Consider the following 19,045-nt stretch of genomic DNA (forward strand, 5'->3'; position numbering starts at 1 on the left):
ACACATAACACACCTTTGCCCAGGTGACTATAATCTGCAACACACTGTAAATCAGTGCTGGGAGAACTGATTAAGCTTACTAGAGGAAGGGACTAGGAAATCAGGGAAGAATCATAACAAGAAAAGGAAGAGACTTTGCATCAATGTTTCCTCTCACTTTAAGACTCCTTCTCAGCTGTTGATTTTCACTCTTCAGCAGCACATCTATTATACCTAAATACCTTTAGTTCTCAGGAGTCCCTTCTGTATTGCCCCCTCAAGAGCAAGCCTAACCCTCGGGTTTGCTGCATTAATATGTTTGTCTTGAGAATCATCTCAAAGTGCCCAGCAGGATTAGTGTTTATTACTCAACGCACTGAGAAATCAAAGGGAACGAATTAGCACTAATAAAGCTATTTGGCCTAGCATGAGCCACCTTCATAAACAGTAACTTTCTCAAATATAAAGCAGATAGTACCTTGTGCAACAACAAGCTTAAAAGCCAATTGCCTACAGAAAAGTCTTCTTTTGTTGTGAGCATTACAGACCACTTCTCCACATGTCCTGACAGTGGATAACAAGTTGCACCTGTGCTTAACTGATAGCCCTTCTGCATTTTCTCTTCCCTGTATCTCCAGCTAGCTAATGCAGAAGCAGAAAGACTACTGTGTTTTCATGTCAACACAAGCCCTGCAAACAGCTTTTCCCTGGCCTTGGACATGTAGCTGTGCAAGGCCCAGTTTGACACAGGCATAGCTGTTTGCACTGCTTTGTCTCAGACAAGTGTTCTCACTCTGAAACCTGGAGTTCACTACAGAATCATGAATAATTTTAGGGTGAGGATTCTCAGCCCTGCTTTTTGCTGTAATCAAACCCCCCCATTACAGTGTCAAAGCAAGACTTATTGAAGGAAGCCTGCTCCTTTCTTCGCACCCATTTTCAAAAGAAAACTGTGCAGTCTCCCGTATGCTTTACATCATGAAATAGAGGTAGACTGATGTGTGCAGCTTCCTTTCCATAGCACACTCTATTTCTCTACTTAAAGCACAAACTGAGCAAATGTAATAAGCCTGGCTACAGAAACGAACACTGAACAGTCATAGTTATGATTAGCCTTACAGGAGATGGCCTTCGTAGCTTTCAGAAAATTTCTTTTTCACACAAAGCTAATCCAGATTTGCCTCATTAAACAAATCCATTTATAGTCATCTCTTATCTGAATACATTTTAATAATTTTTATGTGTAAAAATTAACAAACTCTGGATAATCAAACCTTGCAGTCAATAGAGAGCTACAGAATCAAGGCCAATTAAACCATTAACAGTCTCTAAACTAACAAGGAACCTCGAGTCACAGGTAGTAAAGGGGAGAGGGCATGCATGAGCTCATTCAACATTGTTCTATGTTATAGACTGTAGTCGTACGATATCCACATTTTTTAATTTTACCCATTTGGAAACATTTTGAATGGGATGATTCTGCACAAATGTACACATATGGACTTTATAGGAGAGACTGAAAAAAAAAAGAATGTGAATTGAAGTTTTGAGTGAACTTATCAAAAAAGTTCATTGAACTGCATTCAATCCAACAATTTTAATTAGGTGAACTTTACCATTTTTTATCACTGCTAACTATATCACCAGCAGGACAGTTACTGTAAGTATTGCTTTCTTTTTGCTGTGAGAGGAAAAGGTGAAATTTTAATTTGTTGCTTTTCTACCAGAAGTGTGAAATAAATAAGGCAAGTTGCTGAACATCCTGCATGTGTTACTTTAATGACATAAAGATTTCTTTCAAATCCAGACATTTGTAAAAGAGACATAAAACCTGAGAAGACCACTACAGTCACCTCTCTCCTCAAAGTCAGCTTACCCAATACAAGGGTAAAATAAACTAGTATAATGATGGATAGTGTCCGTGGTGTACTGACACACCATTTCCTTCTGCCCCGAAACACATACTCAAGTAGGTTCCATTTAAAGTCTTTAACGCTGGACACAAGCCTGAGTGTACATATTTTTTTCTCTCCAATTTTTAGATTCAGAGGCTAAAAATATGTCAGCTTAATTTCACAGCTTCTCCACATGTGGCACTATTAGGGATCGATTATTAAAAAGATAGATCCATGGATAGACATCTGGCATAAAAGTACCTTATTCAATAATTCGAATCTGAGCAGAACAAGATATTACTTAAAAAAAGTATCCCTCCATAAAGTTCTTTTAGAATATCGTGCTGCTTTGAATTGCTTAAGATATCAACATAACTCAAACTGACTTTCAGTTGGACCCTACCTGTTATGTTTTGCTATGGTTCAAGTGCCTTGTTCAAAAGAGTTTCATAACTCCTGCTAGTGTCCCTCTTTGGTTTAGATGTGCTCACTGCAACCATGCTACATATATTTATTAACACATGTATAAATAATATCTAAGGCATGATTATAGCTTTCTTCAGCATCATACAGAGCATCTGATTCATCAATATGAATCAATATGAATATTGCAGATTGCGGGATTTTTTTCCTGCACTCTGCTGCACCACTCAAGGTGCAGAAAAGGGGGTATTATCTGGAAAGTGTTTGCAGAGGAAGGAAAGTAGATAATCCAGTATTACCTTCTGCACTTAAGCATTTTGAGGCTTGCTATAACTTCCTTGTCTTGTTCTATCTGGTAGTCCAAGTGTTGCCTTCTAACTGAACATAACTCTTCTGCTGACAGCTATGCAGGGTCTGTATTCTCATACTGAAGCAACTCAGTAATACAACTTAATGAGTTAGACTATACAATATTCTTCTGAAAATAGAAGTGGCCAAGGATTCTAGAAAGAACCTTCTGTAATTTATGATAAACCAATGCACAAAGCAAGCAAATAATATTAAACCAAACTCCACATATGCTTTGTAGGAGCCTCTGATTTAATCTCTGATCATTACCCTATCCCAAATTTGCAGATATTTATAGCGTGCAGTTATTTTACACAGACTGAAAACCATTAAGACAAGCATTTCAAATTCATCAGTAATGCAAGCATTATAATCAAGTGAGCTTGATGTTTGGTATAAATTCTTTTTCTAAATCAAAGTAAAATAGAATAGAATTCTGCATATTACATGTAGCTCTCTTCCATTTTAAAATCAAAGATTTACTGTCTAAACTATAAATCCTTATCAGTACAGCTGAAATCACAGAATCACAGAATGGTAGGGGTTGGAAGGGATCTCTGTGGGTCATCTAGTTCCACCCTCCTGCCGAAGCAGGGTCACCTACAGTAGGCTGCACAGGACCTTGTCCAGGCGGGTCTTGAATATCTCCAGAGAAGGAGACTCCATAATCTCCCTAGGAAACCTGTTCCAGGGCTCCGTCACCCTCAGAGGGAAGAAATTCTTCCTCATGTTCAGACGGAACTTCCTGTGCTTCAGTTTGTGCCCATTGCCCCTTGTCCCGTCACTGGGCACCACTGAAAAGAGTTTGTCCCTTCCCTCCTGACACCCACCCTTAGTATATTTGTAAGCATTTATTAGGTCCCCTCGCAGCCTTCTCTTTTTCAGGCTAAACAAGCCCAGCTCCCTCAGCCTTTCCTCACAGGAGAGATGCTCCAGTCCAGTCCCCTAATCATCTTGATAGCCCTCCGCTGGACTCTCTCCAGTAGCTCCTCCTCTTTCTTGAACTGGGGAGCCCAGAAATGGACAGAGTACTCCAGATGGGGCCACACTAGGGCAGAGTAGAGGGGGAGGAGAACCTCCCTCAGCCTGCTGGCCATACTCTTCTTTTTGCACCCCAGGATCCCATTGGCTTTCTTGGCAGCCAGGGCACACTGCTGGCTCATGGTCAAACTGTTGTCCACCAGGACACCCAGGTCCCACTCCGCAGAGCTGCTCTCCAGCAGGTCAGCCCAAGCCTGTACTGGTGCATGGGATTGTTCCTCCCCAGGTGCTAGACCCTGCATTTGCCCTTGTTGCATGGCATCCTTTACCCCATATACTTCATATTTCACTGTTAATAACATATATACATCTATATATGCCTGTCTTCCAACAAGCTTAGAAAAATGGCCTGGCTGAGAAAAATTGACTAGGTTCAATATGCGGTTTGTTTCCATATTAAATCTGTCTTGAATCCAAGCACGCCTCTGATACTGCCTTAATATAGACAAAGGTACATCTGTTAAATGTACACACTCAATTTTAGCTCTTATTACATTCACATCTTTCTCTGTATATCTTCCATGCCACAGAGGATTATCTTCAGTAATCTTAAAGATTAGACAATCTTCTTCAGCTGCAGGGACTCTGGTAATGAGCCTGGCTCTCACACCGAGGACTTTAAAGCACTGGTGGACTTGAAGAGCTTCATACTGTAAAAGTATGAAGACGGCCCAGACTTTGAATGTCATAAAAGAGATAAGGAAAACAGCAGCTGGATTTTTATAGAAGGTTTCAGATTCTGGCTGCTCCAGAAAACAGCAAGAGGACAGTTTGGGTGCTCAAATATCAATAAAAAGATTCCTTGTGCTTATATCCGATGATGTTTTTCACACTACAACAAAAACTGAAACTTTCACATAACACCTAAATGAGTTCTTCTTTAAGAACAAGCAAGTAGTATGGCCATTTAATGGAGAGCAATCACAGGTCCTTGTTACTCACTTCCATCATTGCAAACATCCTAGAAACAATGCAAAGTATACTCAGAAAGTAAATTAAATATTAGTGTAAGACATACAAAATATCTGTTGTATCTTGCTTCTAGATCTGTACGATCTGTACAATTTAGAGGCATAATACTGCTAAACAGTGCACTGAGGCCCTTAAAGAAAAACTGTCAGACATTTCCTAAATTTCCTCATTTGTTTCACCTGACTTTCAAAGTCCAGAGCAGCAACATCCTTTTCCTTTGGAAAGATCTCAAATCCCTGTCATTCCCTCCAATACCACCCTTTGATCGGGATTATGACGTTTATATCCATAGACAAAACACTTACTTAAATCAGGGCTGTCTCACCCACAAGACAGATATTAAACCAAGCCCCAGGATTTCTCATCATTAAAAGACTTCCTTTAGAAACATTTCAATATAAGCGTCCTGGTTAAAATCAAGTTCAAGCAGTTACACTCTCTTCACTAAAAAATTTTCCTACAGTTTCAATTACACATTGAACACAACAATTAAGTTCAAAACCAAAGCTGAATAGTTATCCTCTTAAATAGCTTCTATGTTTTTACTCCATACATTTTATTCTTGATAGACTTTTTGAATCTTTCAAATTGAAAAGTGTTATACAAATTTGATCCATTATAACTATAAAAGAACTTCAAAGGATCCACTGTTGGATTTTTTTCATAGTATTAATTATTACATATTTTAATAGTTTTTATGTTTTGTTTTGTTGAAGGCTATAATTTTTTCTTCATATTACAAAGGAGAAGGGCTGGTTTAGGAATATAAACAATATTACTAGGTTTATACCTTCACTGTGTCTGAAGCTTTAAAGTTACTTTAAGATTTTATTGAGCAGAATCAGCAGGAATAATAAATCAGTGATACTCCACTGTGCAAGGCCCCATCTGCATCAGGGACCAAAGGAGGGGTGCGAAGACACAAGAATAGCTAGAGCACTGGACCACTGAGAGAAATCCAGTTGTTTAGCTACGCTGTAGGTTGCACTCCTTTAATAACTGTAATTAGCACAATACCCTGTGGATAATGGATTTTATTCACACCTGGATTTTGACCCTGTAAAGTTAGAAGAAAAGAGCCAGCAGTCCCCTCCTCCCATCTCCTTTCTTGAATTAGAGCCTACAACTGAGCTTGTGTGGCCAGAATAACACAGCTGTATCCATCCTAGAGATTGCCTCTTTCTGCAGGATTGTGACAATGATGACTTTCAGGTGTTTTCCTCCAGGAAAATATACAGAGAAGAAAAATACTACAAAATCTCACATTGCAGAAAATTTCATCTTGGGACCTCAGCAATAGTCACTGCAGCACTGAAATACTTCTTGCACTTTTCTACGCTGGCAACTGGGAACTCGAAGGACTTTCAAATATGAATTCAATCACTTTTTAATTCAAGCCCTCTTTTTCTTCTTTTTCAAAAATATTCTCCTTTCCATAAATCATGAAAAAAAGAAAGAGATAAAAAGACAAATAAACGCCAGCTCTTAACATGTCAAATGTACAAAAAGCCTTCAAAGGGAATCTTAGCTACAACCTCTTCAGCTCGGTAAAGAATCTAGGTCTACACAAATGAACAGTCTTAGCACTGACTGTGTGGATTTCTGACTATGCACTTACTCAAATTGAGTTGAATCTATATTTCATGTTATTTTAAGACTTATGACCCAACAGCAGCAGTGCAATTAAAGCTCCTCTTGTTCTGAAATTGCTCTAGCTAGCAATCTTCATTCATCCTCCAAAATTTCAGGGCAGCATTCCCTAGACGCTATTGGAAGGTCTACATGCAATCAGTCTCAAGAGGTATCATACTTCCATCATGTACTAGAATAGGAAGCACTAATGAATAAAGCTTTATTCAGTGCCCTCTTGTGCAAAAGAAATACGGATGCAGATTCATCAGAACACCACAGAAAACAAGTGAAGTTGCTTCCTGGTTTGTTTCCTTTAGTTCCTTTTAAATTTCCTGTTTTCTTTGCCTTCACGGTCAAAACAGAATTGAAATACTGGCAGATAGTACATAAAAAAAACCATGAGCAATACAATTTTTCCAGCTACTTAGTCACCCTGACCATTAATGCCCAGACAGACATGAACTAATAGGGTTGTTCAGCATTCAGAAGGATTGACAAACCAAAAGGCCCAAAGGCCCGAATGCATTTGACCTGTCTTTGGGTATCCCTCAGCAACTGAAGGCCTGTGTCTGAGGGACTCTGATGTGCTCTGCACAGAGCATCTGGCAGTTTCAGTGGATGAACAAACATCTGCCTTCCAGACATGCCAGCCTCACCATCAACAAACAGAAAGCCTGGGGCTGCCAGACTCGTAACTTAAAAGTTCTTAAAGATAGCTGGGACAAATGTAAACCTAAATTTCCAGAACCAGGTCCCCTGAAGAATTACCATGTTTATTTCCTAGCCATGTAAGATTGACCTGACCTGAGCTAGAAAACTTCTGCCAGAAAAGAACTGGCAAACTCCGAGGAAGACACAAAGATTTCAAAATTGTCACCATCTCACCAGGAACCGCCCATGGCTATCACTGTCCTTGACTTGCTTGATTAAGAGACAGGATTGTTATCCCTTCTCACCGTCAGAGACACATTCTGCAGAGCAATTCAGTTACTCCTTGTGTCTAAGCCCAATGCCATGAAAGACAGAAATTTAATAGCAACAGCTCTCTTTTGGGAGACACTGCTGAAGACGACAACAGTGTGGCAGTTATACTGGCAAAGGTCTCTTCATCTTGCTTGAGACTGACTCAATCCTTCTTTCGTTTCCAGGACAACAGCTAAGGCAATGAAGGAAAATTATTGTCTTTTCTCATCCTATCATCTTCCAACCCCGGAGCTGCCTGTGCACTTTGTGACAGTAGAAAAAATTAATTGCACCCACTGGAAATTTTTCAAGACAAAATGTTGCATGGCATTTTCCAAGACAGGCACAAATGCTGATGCTCCCTTCCCAGACACATAAGCGTATAGCAGTGAACCCCAGATATGCTATCATATTACCAGAATTGAAGCTCTGCATTACATAGTAAACAAATGGCCCTAAAATATGTAGTTATAATGTATTATTTTATCAGAATCTTTGACAAAATGTCTTGTTTGCCAAGTTCCTTTCATTGCATAAGCAGTGATAAGATCCAATATTTTGCCTTAAGCACCAGCCAGTAATGATATAATCGTCATCTACCCCTTCCACAATGGTATTAGCCTACCTTGAGGATTCCTTCAAGCCAGTTCAGTGCTGGTAAGACTTTTCTTTTAGAAATAATTTTTAAAGGCCATCAACAGTTTATTTTTTAAAAAAAGAAAATCCCTCTCTTTTGGGGGCTATGAAATCTTTTAAAGCAAAAGCTTTTCCACTCTTTTCTTTCCCTAACAATAAGCCGCTATCCACTACCCTTTAGTTTTCACATGGGAAAGTCAGAATCACATTAGCTTTCAGGCTAACTCCTATAAGATCTTTGCCAGTATAACTCATCACATGCTCAGCTTTATCCTAACAGAGCACAGGCTGGAGAATTTAAGCTTTTGCTAATACTGATAATTACCTAACTTTTTATCAAAATATCTGTATGGAGCCTATCTGAACATCTGGGCCCTTCCTATGGATCTCTAGTGGCTTTAAATCAAGTAATTCCCATGGTGCTGTTTGTATTTTCACTCTCGTATTGCATACACACAGAAGTCTGTTAAAATCCCAGCAGCCTTTCAACGAGTGAAATTAAAGCAATTCGGGTTAAGGTGATAACTGATACTTTAGGAAATCAGCTGAGACTTGTAAAGGCTTTAAGATTGGTGAGTTGCATTCCACTCAGAATATGTCAGTGTAACCTGGCCAACTTTATATTTCTTATGTGTTTTATTTTCTCAAAGTTTAATGAAATCCGAGTATGTTCAGTGCTAAGAAAATTGTGAAAAAAAGATTATGTTTTTGTGGCAAACATCTATATGTAGATATATTAATTATTCAAATCACTAGTTTTGAAGAAGAACAGATCAAAGTCACAATACATTTATGAGTAATGAGGAATACAAAAAGATATTCCTCAGATGAATAACTGTTGTTTGGCATAAATCATCGTGCCTTTGCATTATGCTCTTAAAATTCAATCTGTAAATTACATCATAATCTTTATTAGGTGTTATGGTCGCTTGTACTAGCAATCACTTGGCTAAATTAACAAATCGGAACTTGTATTACACATGCAACTAGTTTTAGTTTTAACCTCTGTAAAGTCAAGGAAATTACTTTGAGGGGCATGGAGGAAGAGAAGAGGTGGATTCATGGCAGAACAGCATTTTATCCATTTAAACTTTTTGTAACCTAACTATCTAAATATTTAGGGATCAAAACACAGAGCAATACTATGTAAATAACATTAAAAATCTCAGTAATAAAAAATAATATTCACTTTGTTTTTCATTTAAAACTTGCACATTTTAATTACACTTAGCACACTTGCTATTTGAAAATAATGTGTTGTTACACCTCCATAAGCCATTTGCAGAATGTAAAAAAAAATTATCATGTGTAAACAATAATTTAAAAACTACCAGGTGGCTATTCCCCTTTGTTGTTATAACAAATAGAGAGGAAATCTTGGGCCAGCAATATATTAGTGGCACATTTTCAATTAAAAAAAAAAAAAGTAATGAAACCATATGCTTATTTTGTGCTAATGCACTGACAAGACAAGAAGTCCCAGTTAACACCAAGATGGACACTAGGAGAATGGTTATTAGCTTTCGTTATTAGAGGTACATTTCCCTGAGACTTCAAAAAGACTTTCTTCTAGAGTGAGGAGTGCTAAATAGGTCAGCAAATAGATACTCAAACCGTTTCTGTAAGCCAGCCAGAAAACTTCCCAGTGACTTCAGTAGACTTTGAATCAAGCCTTCAGATCTCAGCTATTATATATTTTCTGCATCTTTTCAATGAGCAATGATGGGTCTCTGTTCTGAAAGCTAAATGTATCTTTGTATTATCTCTCACAAAAGATCAGAACCCTAAAAAGCACCATCTGGACTGCTGCTTTGTGCGTCTGTGCTTTATGCAGATATGGTCTTCAAACATGGACTGCAAAAATCCTATTGTAGCAGTTGACAGTGACTGGGTTCCTTATTCAGGAGTCCTTTGAAGTCAAAATCAGCTGGATCAGACCCTCCTCATGCTTGCATAATAAACTCATTGAACCTATTGTGCCAGTTTATACATGTCATAATTGCATAGCTATTACCTTGTGTCAGCTTTCTCACATACACTCTTACCTCCAAGGCATGCACCCATGGCCAATGAGAAGATTAATGGTTTCATAGGCAAGTTAACATCAGGGTCTTTACTCAAGTTCAGAAGCACAGGAATCTGTGGTTTAAGAAGAAAAAAAAGGGATATTCAGGAGACATTAGACAACCATCAGCACAATATAAATAAAATCCATTCAAGTAAACATCTTAAACCACCAGCAAGTCCAGAGAATAACTTGTGGGTTTTTTCTTTCCTTTTTTTTTTTAATTGGTATCTTTGCATCGTATTCTTGTTCTGTGCTCACTTTTCCCCTCTGACTGTGCTAGTCCCACAAGCCAAAAAAAAGGTATCATCAGCAGTGTTAGGCCAAGCCCAACCCATGTACTGCTAACAAAACAGAGGCTCTCTTGAGGTTATGAGTGCCTCACATTAGATCCTTCTGGTTCAAGAGGGAACTGACAGTGACTATAAATCAATTCCCTCTCAACTTCTTGAAACCTAAAGGACAGAGCTGTACCCCCTTTTCTTGCTGTAAGAGAAGCTCAGACCTTCACAATCAAGATGGCTGTAGGTCATGTGTCAGTAACTAAAAAATTCCTATATCCTTGTTATAGTAAAAATTGTCTCACCTGTTAGTGAAAAATTGAGAAAGTTCAAAGTGGCAGGCTTCCGAATTCATAAGCAGAGCTGAAATTTTACTTTTTATTCTAACATTATATTTACCAGATAATGTAGATTTAGTTCACTGGGAAATATTTACAAGTTTTATAAATTTGATTTAATCATTTTAGCAAATAAAATAAAATAAAATCCCTAAAAATTCAAACGAGGCTTGAATGGAGACACAATAGACTTGATTAGGCATTTGGTATAGAGCCCAAAAATTCAGCAGGCAGGCTTTCTAGTACCACCAGATCTCAGTTAGTAACATCCTTCAAAGCTCAACAACTTTCGCCTTAGTCGGGAAAAACTGTTCTGAGTTCAACTTAACTGTGTAGCAACTCGGTTTGAAAGAAAGGTGTAATCAATGCCTGTAGAGAGAAGGTCATTATCAAAGGGAGAGGCGATAATGTTATTAAACTGTTTTTAATGTGCACAGAGGTTTATGGGACCAAAAGAGACAAGGAAAGAATAAGCAAACATGGAACAGCAAGAGATCAAGCAGGAAGAGATTTGTGGAAATAACTGTGATATGCCTCAATATTAATGCCCAGGATTTTCAGTAGTGAACAGAGTTACGGCTTTTAATCCTCCAGTTTGCCATTTGAACATATTTCAGAGGTCCCCCTCAAGGTGTATGATCTCAGAGAGGAAGCAGCTGCTTCCTGAAAAATGCTTTTACTCTGATAGCTGAGTGATGCTCACCGTTACTGACTCTGTGTGTTCTTTCAGTATGGAGCAACATATAGGCTTTATGAAGAATTACAGCCCTTTTCCCCTCCCTCCTGCCAGTGGTGTTAATCATCTCTCTTAAATTCTCTAATTGCTTAACCCGGATAAGTTAATGTCGAAACAATTATTCTTGAATTGTACATTGCCTGAAGATGTTTGTTTCTATTTTAAGGCCTAAAGAAGAGTCAGAATGCCCAACATCTTGTCTAATTTTTTCCATGAAACAGGCATGAAAGATTAAATTTCACCCCACAAACTTTGTTTCTCACAGACCCTTACTGCCAGAACATAATATGCAATTCAAACTAGAGAAAATGAGGCTCAGAAGACCTTATCACTCTACAACTACCTGAAAGGAGGTGGTAGCAAGGTGGGTGTTGGTCTCTTTTCCCAAGTAACAATTGATAGGATGAGAGGAAACTACCTCAAGTTGCGCCAGGGAAGGTATAGATTGGATATTAGGAAAAATTTCTTCCCTGAAGGGGTTATCAGGAATTGGAACAGGATGCCCAGGGAAGTGGTTGAGTCACCATCCCTGGAGGTATTTAAAAGATCTGTAGACATGGTGCTTAGGGGCATGGTTTAGTGGTGGAGTGTATGATCTCTAAGGTCTTTTCCAACCTGAATAATTCTATGATTCTGTAATCTGCAATTGGCCCATCCCTGATGTCAAAACTACAGCAAGGACTAACTATGCCGGAAAAGAAATAACTCATGCATCTAAAAGGATGTTATGGAAGAAGGATCTCTAAAAACGAAGTAGCAAAGATACATTGATAATGGTGATGATGATCGTTGCTTTTATAAGCCTGGGTCTTCCTAGCCAATTTAAATGTAGACATGGTGCTTAGAGACATGCTTTCGCTGTGAACTTGACAGTGTTAAGTTTGCGGTTGGACTCCATGATCTTAAAGGTCTTTTCCAACCTAAATGATTCTATGATTCTATTCTATATTTATTTCAAAACAATGTTGTGTTTCAACACAAAAAAAAATTTAAACACAAATACTGAAATCATAGTATAAACCATCTTGCTCAACCCAAATAAAGCATTTTTTCCTACTATGTAATTTTCACCTGAGAACCAAAAATGATTATTTAGCTCCCCAGAATAATTTGCAAATGCCCTGATGTACTACAGTAATTCACTTGTTGCAGGACACAATCCTAAACTATGCAGACTAGCAACACCTTTTTAAATTAGAGTCCTCCTTGTGCATGCCATGCCCAGCACAGAGAAGGTGGGTAGGTAGAGCCGATTAAAATGATTATCCTATTTTCTTGCTGTTGAGCTCAGTCCTCAAGTTTTTCTTGCTGTTGAGGTCAGTCCTAAAGCTGTTGCTAGCCAGCTCCCAAGTGCAGAGCAAGTAATGTCATTTTCACAGCCCACTGGTGGGAACTGTGCCCTCCAGGACCCCCCTCCCTAATTATGGCACTGTTGGGGAGCAAAACAGAGATCTTTCTTAGACAGAAATTCCATGAGGTAATTCTCTGCTAGGTGTTTGCAGCCATACATGCATAACACTCACATCAGAAAATTTGGTTTCTGTTTAGTGAAGGAGCTCAGCATCAGGAGCTCTGTGTCCTGTAAATCTCTGTTGATTGAAGACACAGAAACCCCCTAGAAGAAAGTCACTGAACGAAGGTTTCGACTCACTGTGTCTTCTTTTCGACACAAACTGCAATGTATCACGAGAAGGTGCAAATGTGTAATGTGCTTGAATCTCCATTTCTTTTTTTTTTTTTTTAAATCCAATGAAGTATTTTAGGAGCCCAAATACACACTTGGCCACATTGGTTTTATTGTTCTCTCCTTGACATGACATTGCTTTTCTTCTACTTAGAAATACTGTGAATTCTTTTTAAAAGGCTTCGTAATAATCAATAATCTATGCTAAAATTCTCATCAGTGATGTCATGCCAAGGGTATTAACAGGCAGTAGGGCTTAATCATGAATCTCTGCTCCCATAAATGTCTGGTTTTGTGGCAAGGGACAAGCATTGAAACATGCCTTAGCAGTACGTATTGGTGTATCCTTAAATTTGAATGTTTCCCCTATTTAAAGGAATCCATCTCTACCAAAGAATAACAGTTATAAGTCATAAAAGGAATGGAAGTCCTGACACACGCCTGGAATTAGATTTAACATGAATATATCCTTTGTAAATAAGAGGTATTTGTAACAAGGAATGCTGCACCGTAAGACTCAGTTTTGAATAATCGGATGAAAGATGAACGCAAAACAGTCAGTTAAATTTCTACTGTTTCGGATAGAAATACTTAATTGAGCCATAATACACACTAGTTTTTTTGCAAACATTATGGATTATCCTGTGTGGCAAATGCATGCCACAGAGTCTCCAAAAGATACTGACATCTAATTCTTTTGATCTAAAAGTAGGCATAACACAAATGGGTTGTTCTAATTATTGGAGCATAGTTGACTGTGGCACATATTCTACAAATACCTTTGTCATATTTATCTAACTTATTCAGAATGCAGATTTTTTTCATAGTTTTATGAAGTGCTGCCCCTCAACCGAGAAAAAAGCAAAAGTTAAAGCTTATGAAGCCTCATGTTTCCTTCGTTATTCCCTCTTCAGATTATGTAAAATCTTACCAGGATAAATCTCTGTTAGACTAGCTTCTAGAAAACTTGCTAATTTTGCTGGAAAGTTTGATGTTGAACCACCCCACATTGCTGCTGTATTGGCGGGATTCAGATAAAATGGGTGGTATACCTCAACAGAGCAAAGCCAAATCCGTCTCACCTACCACCATTGTAAGATTATCTGCCTCCAGTAAAGCAGAAAAACACAACTGTAGGAAATAATGATTGTACCTGGAGAATGTCCTCAAAGGCTTGATACAGAAAATAGCTAGTCATTAATCTTGATTGTATACAGGGTGTTATATGAATTGTATATATAGGATGTAAGCTGATGCACAAAGAACAACGCCAGCTGTCTACAGATGTTGGCACATTTGCCTATATAACTATCCTAATCAAAATCAATCCTTGGGAAGAAAATGTTTGTTTAAACCGTATATTGTGGAAGTACATAGGATGATTAACAAATATAAAAAGAACAAAAATGGAAATGTATATATTTTCATCTTTCACAACGTTTTTAATCTTGAATCAATTTTACAAGCTTTTGAAAACGGAATAGGATACTATTACTGTTAGAAATTATCCATCTTCCCTAGAAAACATCATCTATTAACAATTAATATTATCAGAAATGTAATTCAGACTCAAAAAATATGATTCTGCAGGACAGCATATTTCTTCTCATCCTTCTCAGCTCAATAACATCCTCAAAATTGAAGCCAGATGAAACAATCAAAAAGAAAGAAAGCTCAATTTTTACTTTAAATAAAAGCTTTGAAAAAGAGAAAATTGAGAGATTTTAAACTAGAATTCTATAGACAATTCACTACTAAGACAAATTTCACAAAATACTGTTAGTTTTCTCATAATAGCCCTTGCATTTATATCATGGTATGTAGCCACTTTTTGTTAAAAGAAACTGGTGGTGATGTTCGCACATCTCAATTCTGTTGTCGACTTAACAGAGGGTGTCTGCTCGACATCTCCCAAGTCCTGTTCCTTCCAGTCCTGTTTGAACAAAACTGGAATGGAGGCCCTTGAACATTTTGCTATCAATCACATTTACGTATTTTATTTTATATACATAGACTGCGTGCTTTGTATGCAAAACCATGACCAAAGAGTTAACATTTTCACACCTTGCTATCACAGCCCATTTTCCAAGACTCCAAATTACCTAACAACAAATTGAATCAAGACCTTTATCCTCTTCAGCTATTTTTATGACAAAACCTTCTCATGACCATGGCATTCAACCAGTCAAGGAGATGAAGAATGAAGACCTCTTTTGAAACTATGAAGAAGTTCTTCTGAAATACAAGCAGAAATTATGATTTAGTTTTACTAGCTGGGCCCTGGATACATGAAGAGGAGACCAAAGAGCAGGGGCTCTGGTCCTGGTCTGTCAGTGACCATCTCCTATTGGCATGGTACGAGACTCATAAGAAATGGTAGGGTGAAGCCCTCTCAACTATTTCTGCTTCCCAAAGATAACACTTGTACAAGTAATCACACACCATCATTGTGAAGGAAGGATAACTCAGACAGGTTTATCCTGTACCTGCGCAGTGCAGTAGAAGGCATCAGGTCATATTGCACATTTCGTCTATTTGTGCAAAATCACAATGAAACAGCAATTCACATCTTTATTTTAGGGGTTCATTGCTGAGCTACACCACGGGATTTCACAGCGCACAATTTGCTAAGAACTGCATGTGGTAAAAATGTATTTTGTGAAAAGTGCAGAGAGTATGCATAAATAAAAAAAACCCTTGTTTGTAGTTTCCCAAATTGTTGATGACTGGCCTGTCTCTGCAGACAGCTATGGTCCACTCTTAGACATTCATCAAGCACTGAAATGTAGGGCATAAGAAACTCTGGTCGGGCAGAAGGCAAAGATCCAAAAATAGAGCTGGCACTAAGAACATGAGATATATACAAAATATTCAGTACTGCAAATTAAAAGCCTCTGATAGTTTTAGAGGCAATAAATAGTGGGTCAAAAATTATCTGGTTTCTAACCAGTCTAAACCACTCAGAGACTAAGTCACCTTGCCAGCCAGGTGGCTAAAGAAAACTGTTTGTTACTTTGTATTGAGGAAACAGTATTTAAACTCAGCTAAAACAAGAATTTACTATGGCTCTATTTTTAGTTCTGGCAATAAAAGAAAAATATAAACAGATGGCTCCAGCATATGTGGCTGATAAAACATGTCAATTAAACTGAAGAGCATACTGGTAGCAAAACCATGTCCCATAACACTCTAAGGGCAGAAATCCGTGGCTATTTAAACTACAATACTTGGAAAACACAGGCCTTAAAAATGAATGTCTGCCTGTCAAGGAATGTCATTGTGAGTTTGGCCTGTTGAAAAAGGAGGAAAAATATCAGAGGATTAATAGAATGACACATAGAGCATCACTACATGATTCACTAAGTTTATTCTTCAGAGAAAGAAAACTGGATATCCAACATGAAAAAAACATTTGCCATTCAAGCATTGAAATGTGTGAGACTTCATAACTAAGCTCCTGGTTTATTAATTGTTTATGCACTGATCATTTTGTGGGCGTTTTTCAAGCAACTCCCAGATATATCTATGTTTATATTAGATTTGCTGCTGGCAACATAGTCTTTTGCATACAATCAAAGTTCATGGAGTTTCCCACAAAGTATATCTTAAACTCAAAATGTTTTGCTATAGGGTATTTTTTTACATATTGGCAGAAAAAGACTGATCTTCCTACCACAATTGCCAGGCATGTTTACGCAATGAAGTGCAATAAACGCTCATTTATCTAAACATCGACTTAATTAGGGAGCTGGATCTTCACTCTCCAATGCTTAAAGTGAAGGGAAAACTCTTGGGATTACAGTTCATCAAGCAAGTTTCAATATCATCTTGTTTTGGGGCAGTTCTTGAGCTTTGCATTCAGGACAAATTATGTGAAACAAGCAATTGGAAGATACTCTAAACACTGTTTTGTCTTTGTGTGGCTCCAATGCTTTATTTCAGTCTCAACAACCAGAATTTCACCAAGACAGAAACAGTAAAAGTAATTCACCTATGATGAGCGAAGTGCCCTCTGAAACTCATTCCACTGTTTCATGTACACAATTATCTTTCTACAGCATCTTCTGCAGCATAAAATACTTGCTGTGTTGTGAGCTCTTTGCAGAGATTTCAGTTTAGTGACCCCTGTACATGACTTCCATAGAGTACTGACATTTTTAATGGTGGGGTTATACCAGATTTACTCTTGTCTAGAGCAAATAAGAATTTGACTAACAATGGTGTTGCACTGACAAGGTATTTTGAAGGATAAGATGCTTCAAATAGTAAACTAACCTGATTTTTGTAATTTCAGAATTTTTTTTGTAAGGGAGAAATCTTCTCCACAATGCTGGTGCTGGAGGCTGCTGAAAAGCATCAATATGTTCAAAAAGTTTAAACACATGAATATTTTGCACCTTAAGACATTTCCATCTTAAAATAACTGAAAATCTTTAGGTTTTGTTTTTAAGACTGCAGATAATGTGTTGTGTTTATGGTTTAGGATAAGCAAGAATCCTAACTTGTCTATGTAGATACTTAGCAATTCTTGAAAATGCTTAGATTTTCTTCTAGGAAACCATTTTCCTTATCTCTTCTCATTACTTCAATTCATATAAGAGTATGTTTCCAAGAATTCTTTGTAATGCTGGCTCTGATAAACTCATATTCTGATTACCTTTTTTAACTATTGATCTACAGCTTATACTTTCATGTCCTGTTAAAGTAAGAATCGTCCAGCTATGAATTTTAATGCTGTCAAATCTGAAACAGAAAATGGGTCAGTCAACTTCATCCAAATACAGATAAGTGACATTTTTAGTCTCAAGATCCATTAATTAGGCATTCACTTTTTTATCATTTTTGGTTTTTTCTCTACACTAATTCATTATGAATCTGATTATCCCACTAGTATAAAAAAAGGAGCTGAAATGAAAATTTATCCACTCATCCTTCAACTTGATTTTTTTCAAAGGAAACACAATATCACAGTTACAGAGCTATCTGCAAGTTCTTCTCTTTTTCTTCCCTCCAGCTATGCCCCTCATAAGTCAAGCCTCAGGCCTTCTTACATGGTATAGTGAAATTCCATATTTATTCCATTTCTCAGGCAGGTCCTGGGTCAAAATACTCTACGTACCAGTTGTATGGGCTACTTCTACATTAGCAAATAATGTGGTGTAATAGATTGAAAGAACTGGATCTATGTCTGTTCTTATCTACAGAGCCTTCAGTCCAGGGGAGTCAGTCACCTCACATAGGAGACCTTTACTTCTGTCCATTCTCATGCCATTTCTATGTTCCTACACTGAGTGTGTGCAGCCCAGTCCATCTCCTTGCTCCACGTCTGCACACTGCATGGTGTTGTAGGGGATGAACTGAAGATCTTATCCAGCAAGGATACAGGGGCAGTGTTGGGGACATCCCATGAATGACTTGCTAGGCACCTTTGCCATGACAGTATTTTTGCCCACAGTCAGTTGGAGACTTAAAACTAAAAGAGTTGAGACTAGCAGGTCTGTCTCATCCCTGCAATGTGGGACAAAAAGTGCTGTATACTCACCTTTCTAATGCAGAAGAAACTCCATTGGTGCCCTTGACTGTGAGTTGCCACCAAGCCTTTCACCATCTTCACATGATATTTCAGGAATCCCTGTCCATGTACAAGTCAAATAGACTGTCACCCTGTGAGCCTAGTTTCCCCTGTCTCCTACTGGTCAGTGGCTAACCACCTTGGGGTGAGCAAATCCACTATTGGCAGAGGTTTCTGATGCCATCCTCCAAACTCTCTTCTCTCAGTCAGAGCATACAGCTGACATCTGTGAAACCACACAGATTTTTTATATCTGTAGGTTCAAAACATGGAAGGAAATTGATGGGTCTCATATCCCTACCCAGTACTTGGTCCATCAAGGCTATGACTGCAAAAATCACAAGAGATGTTGCCCCTTTGTCATACAGACATTTGTTCACTGCTGAAGGAGATTTATGAACCTCTTTGAGGGCTTCTCTGAAGGGATTCAGTATGTTTTCACCTTCCATAATTACAAGCACAGGCTGAGCTGTGAAGCTG

At 38.1% G+C, this 19,045-nt stretch overlaps 1 protein-coding gene across 1 annotated transcript in view; it reads right to left on the reverse strand.

Annotated features, from left to right (window-relative positions):
- Window positions 1–19,045, reverse strand: part of OCA2 (OCA2 melanosomal transmembrane protein) — a 189,381-nt gene that overhangs the window by 42,394 nt on the left and 127,942 nt on the right. Inside the window, exon 21 of the mRNA XM_009931146.2 lies at window positions 9,935–10,028. Within this exon, the coding sequence (XP_009929448.2) occupies window positions 9,935–10,028 (94 nt within the window). The remainder of the gene's footprint in view (window positions 1–9,934; window positions 10,029–19,045) is intronic.

This window comes from Opisthocomus hoazin, chromosome 1, assembly GCF_030867145.1.
Source record: "Opisthocomus hoazin isolate bOpiHoa1 chromosome 1, bOpiHoa1.hap1, whole genome shotgun sequence".
Lineage (NCBI taxonomy): Eukaryota > Metazoa > Chordata > Aves > Opisthocomiformes > Opisthocomidae > Opisthocomus > Opisthocomus hoazin.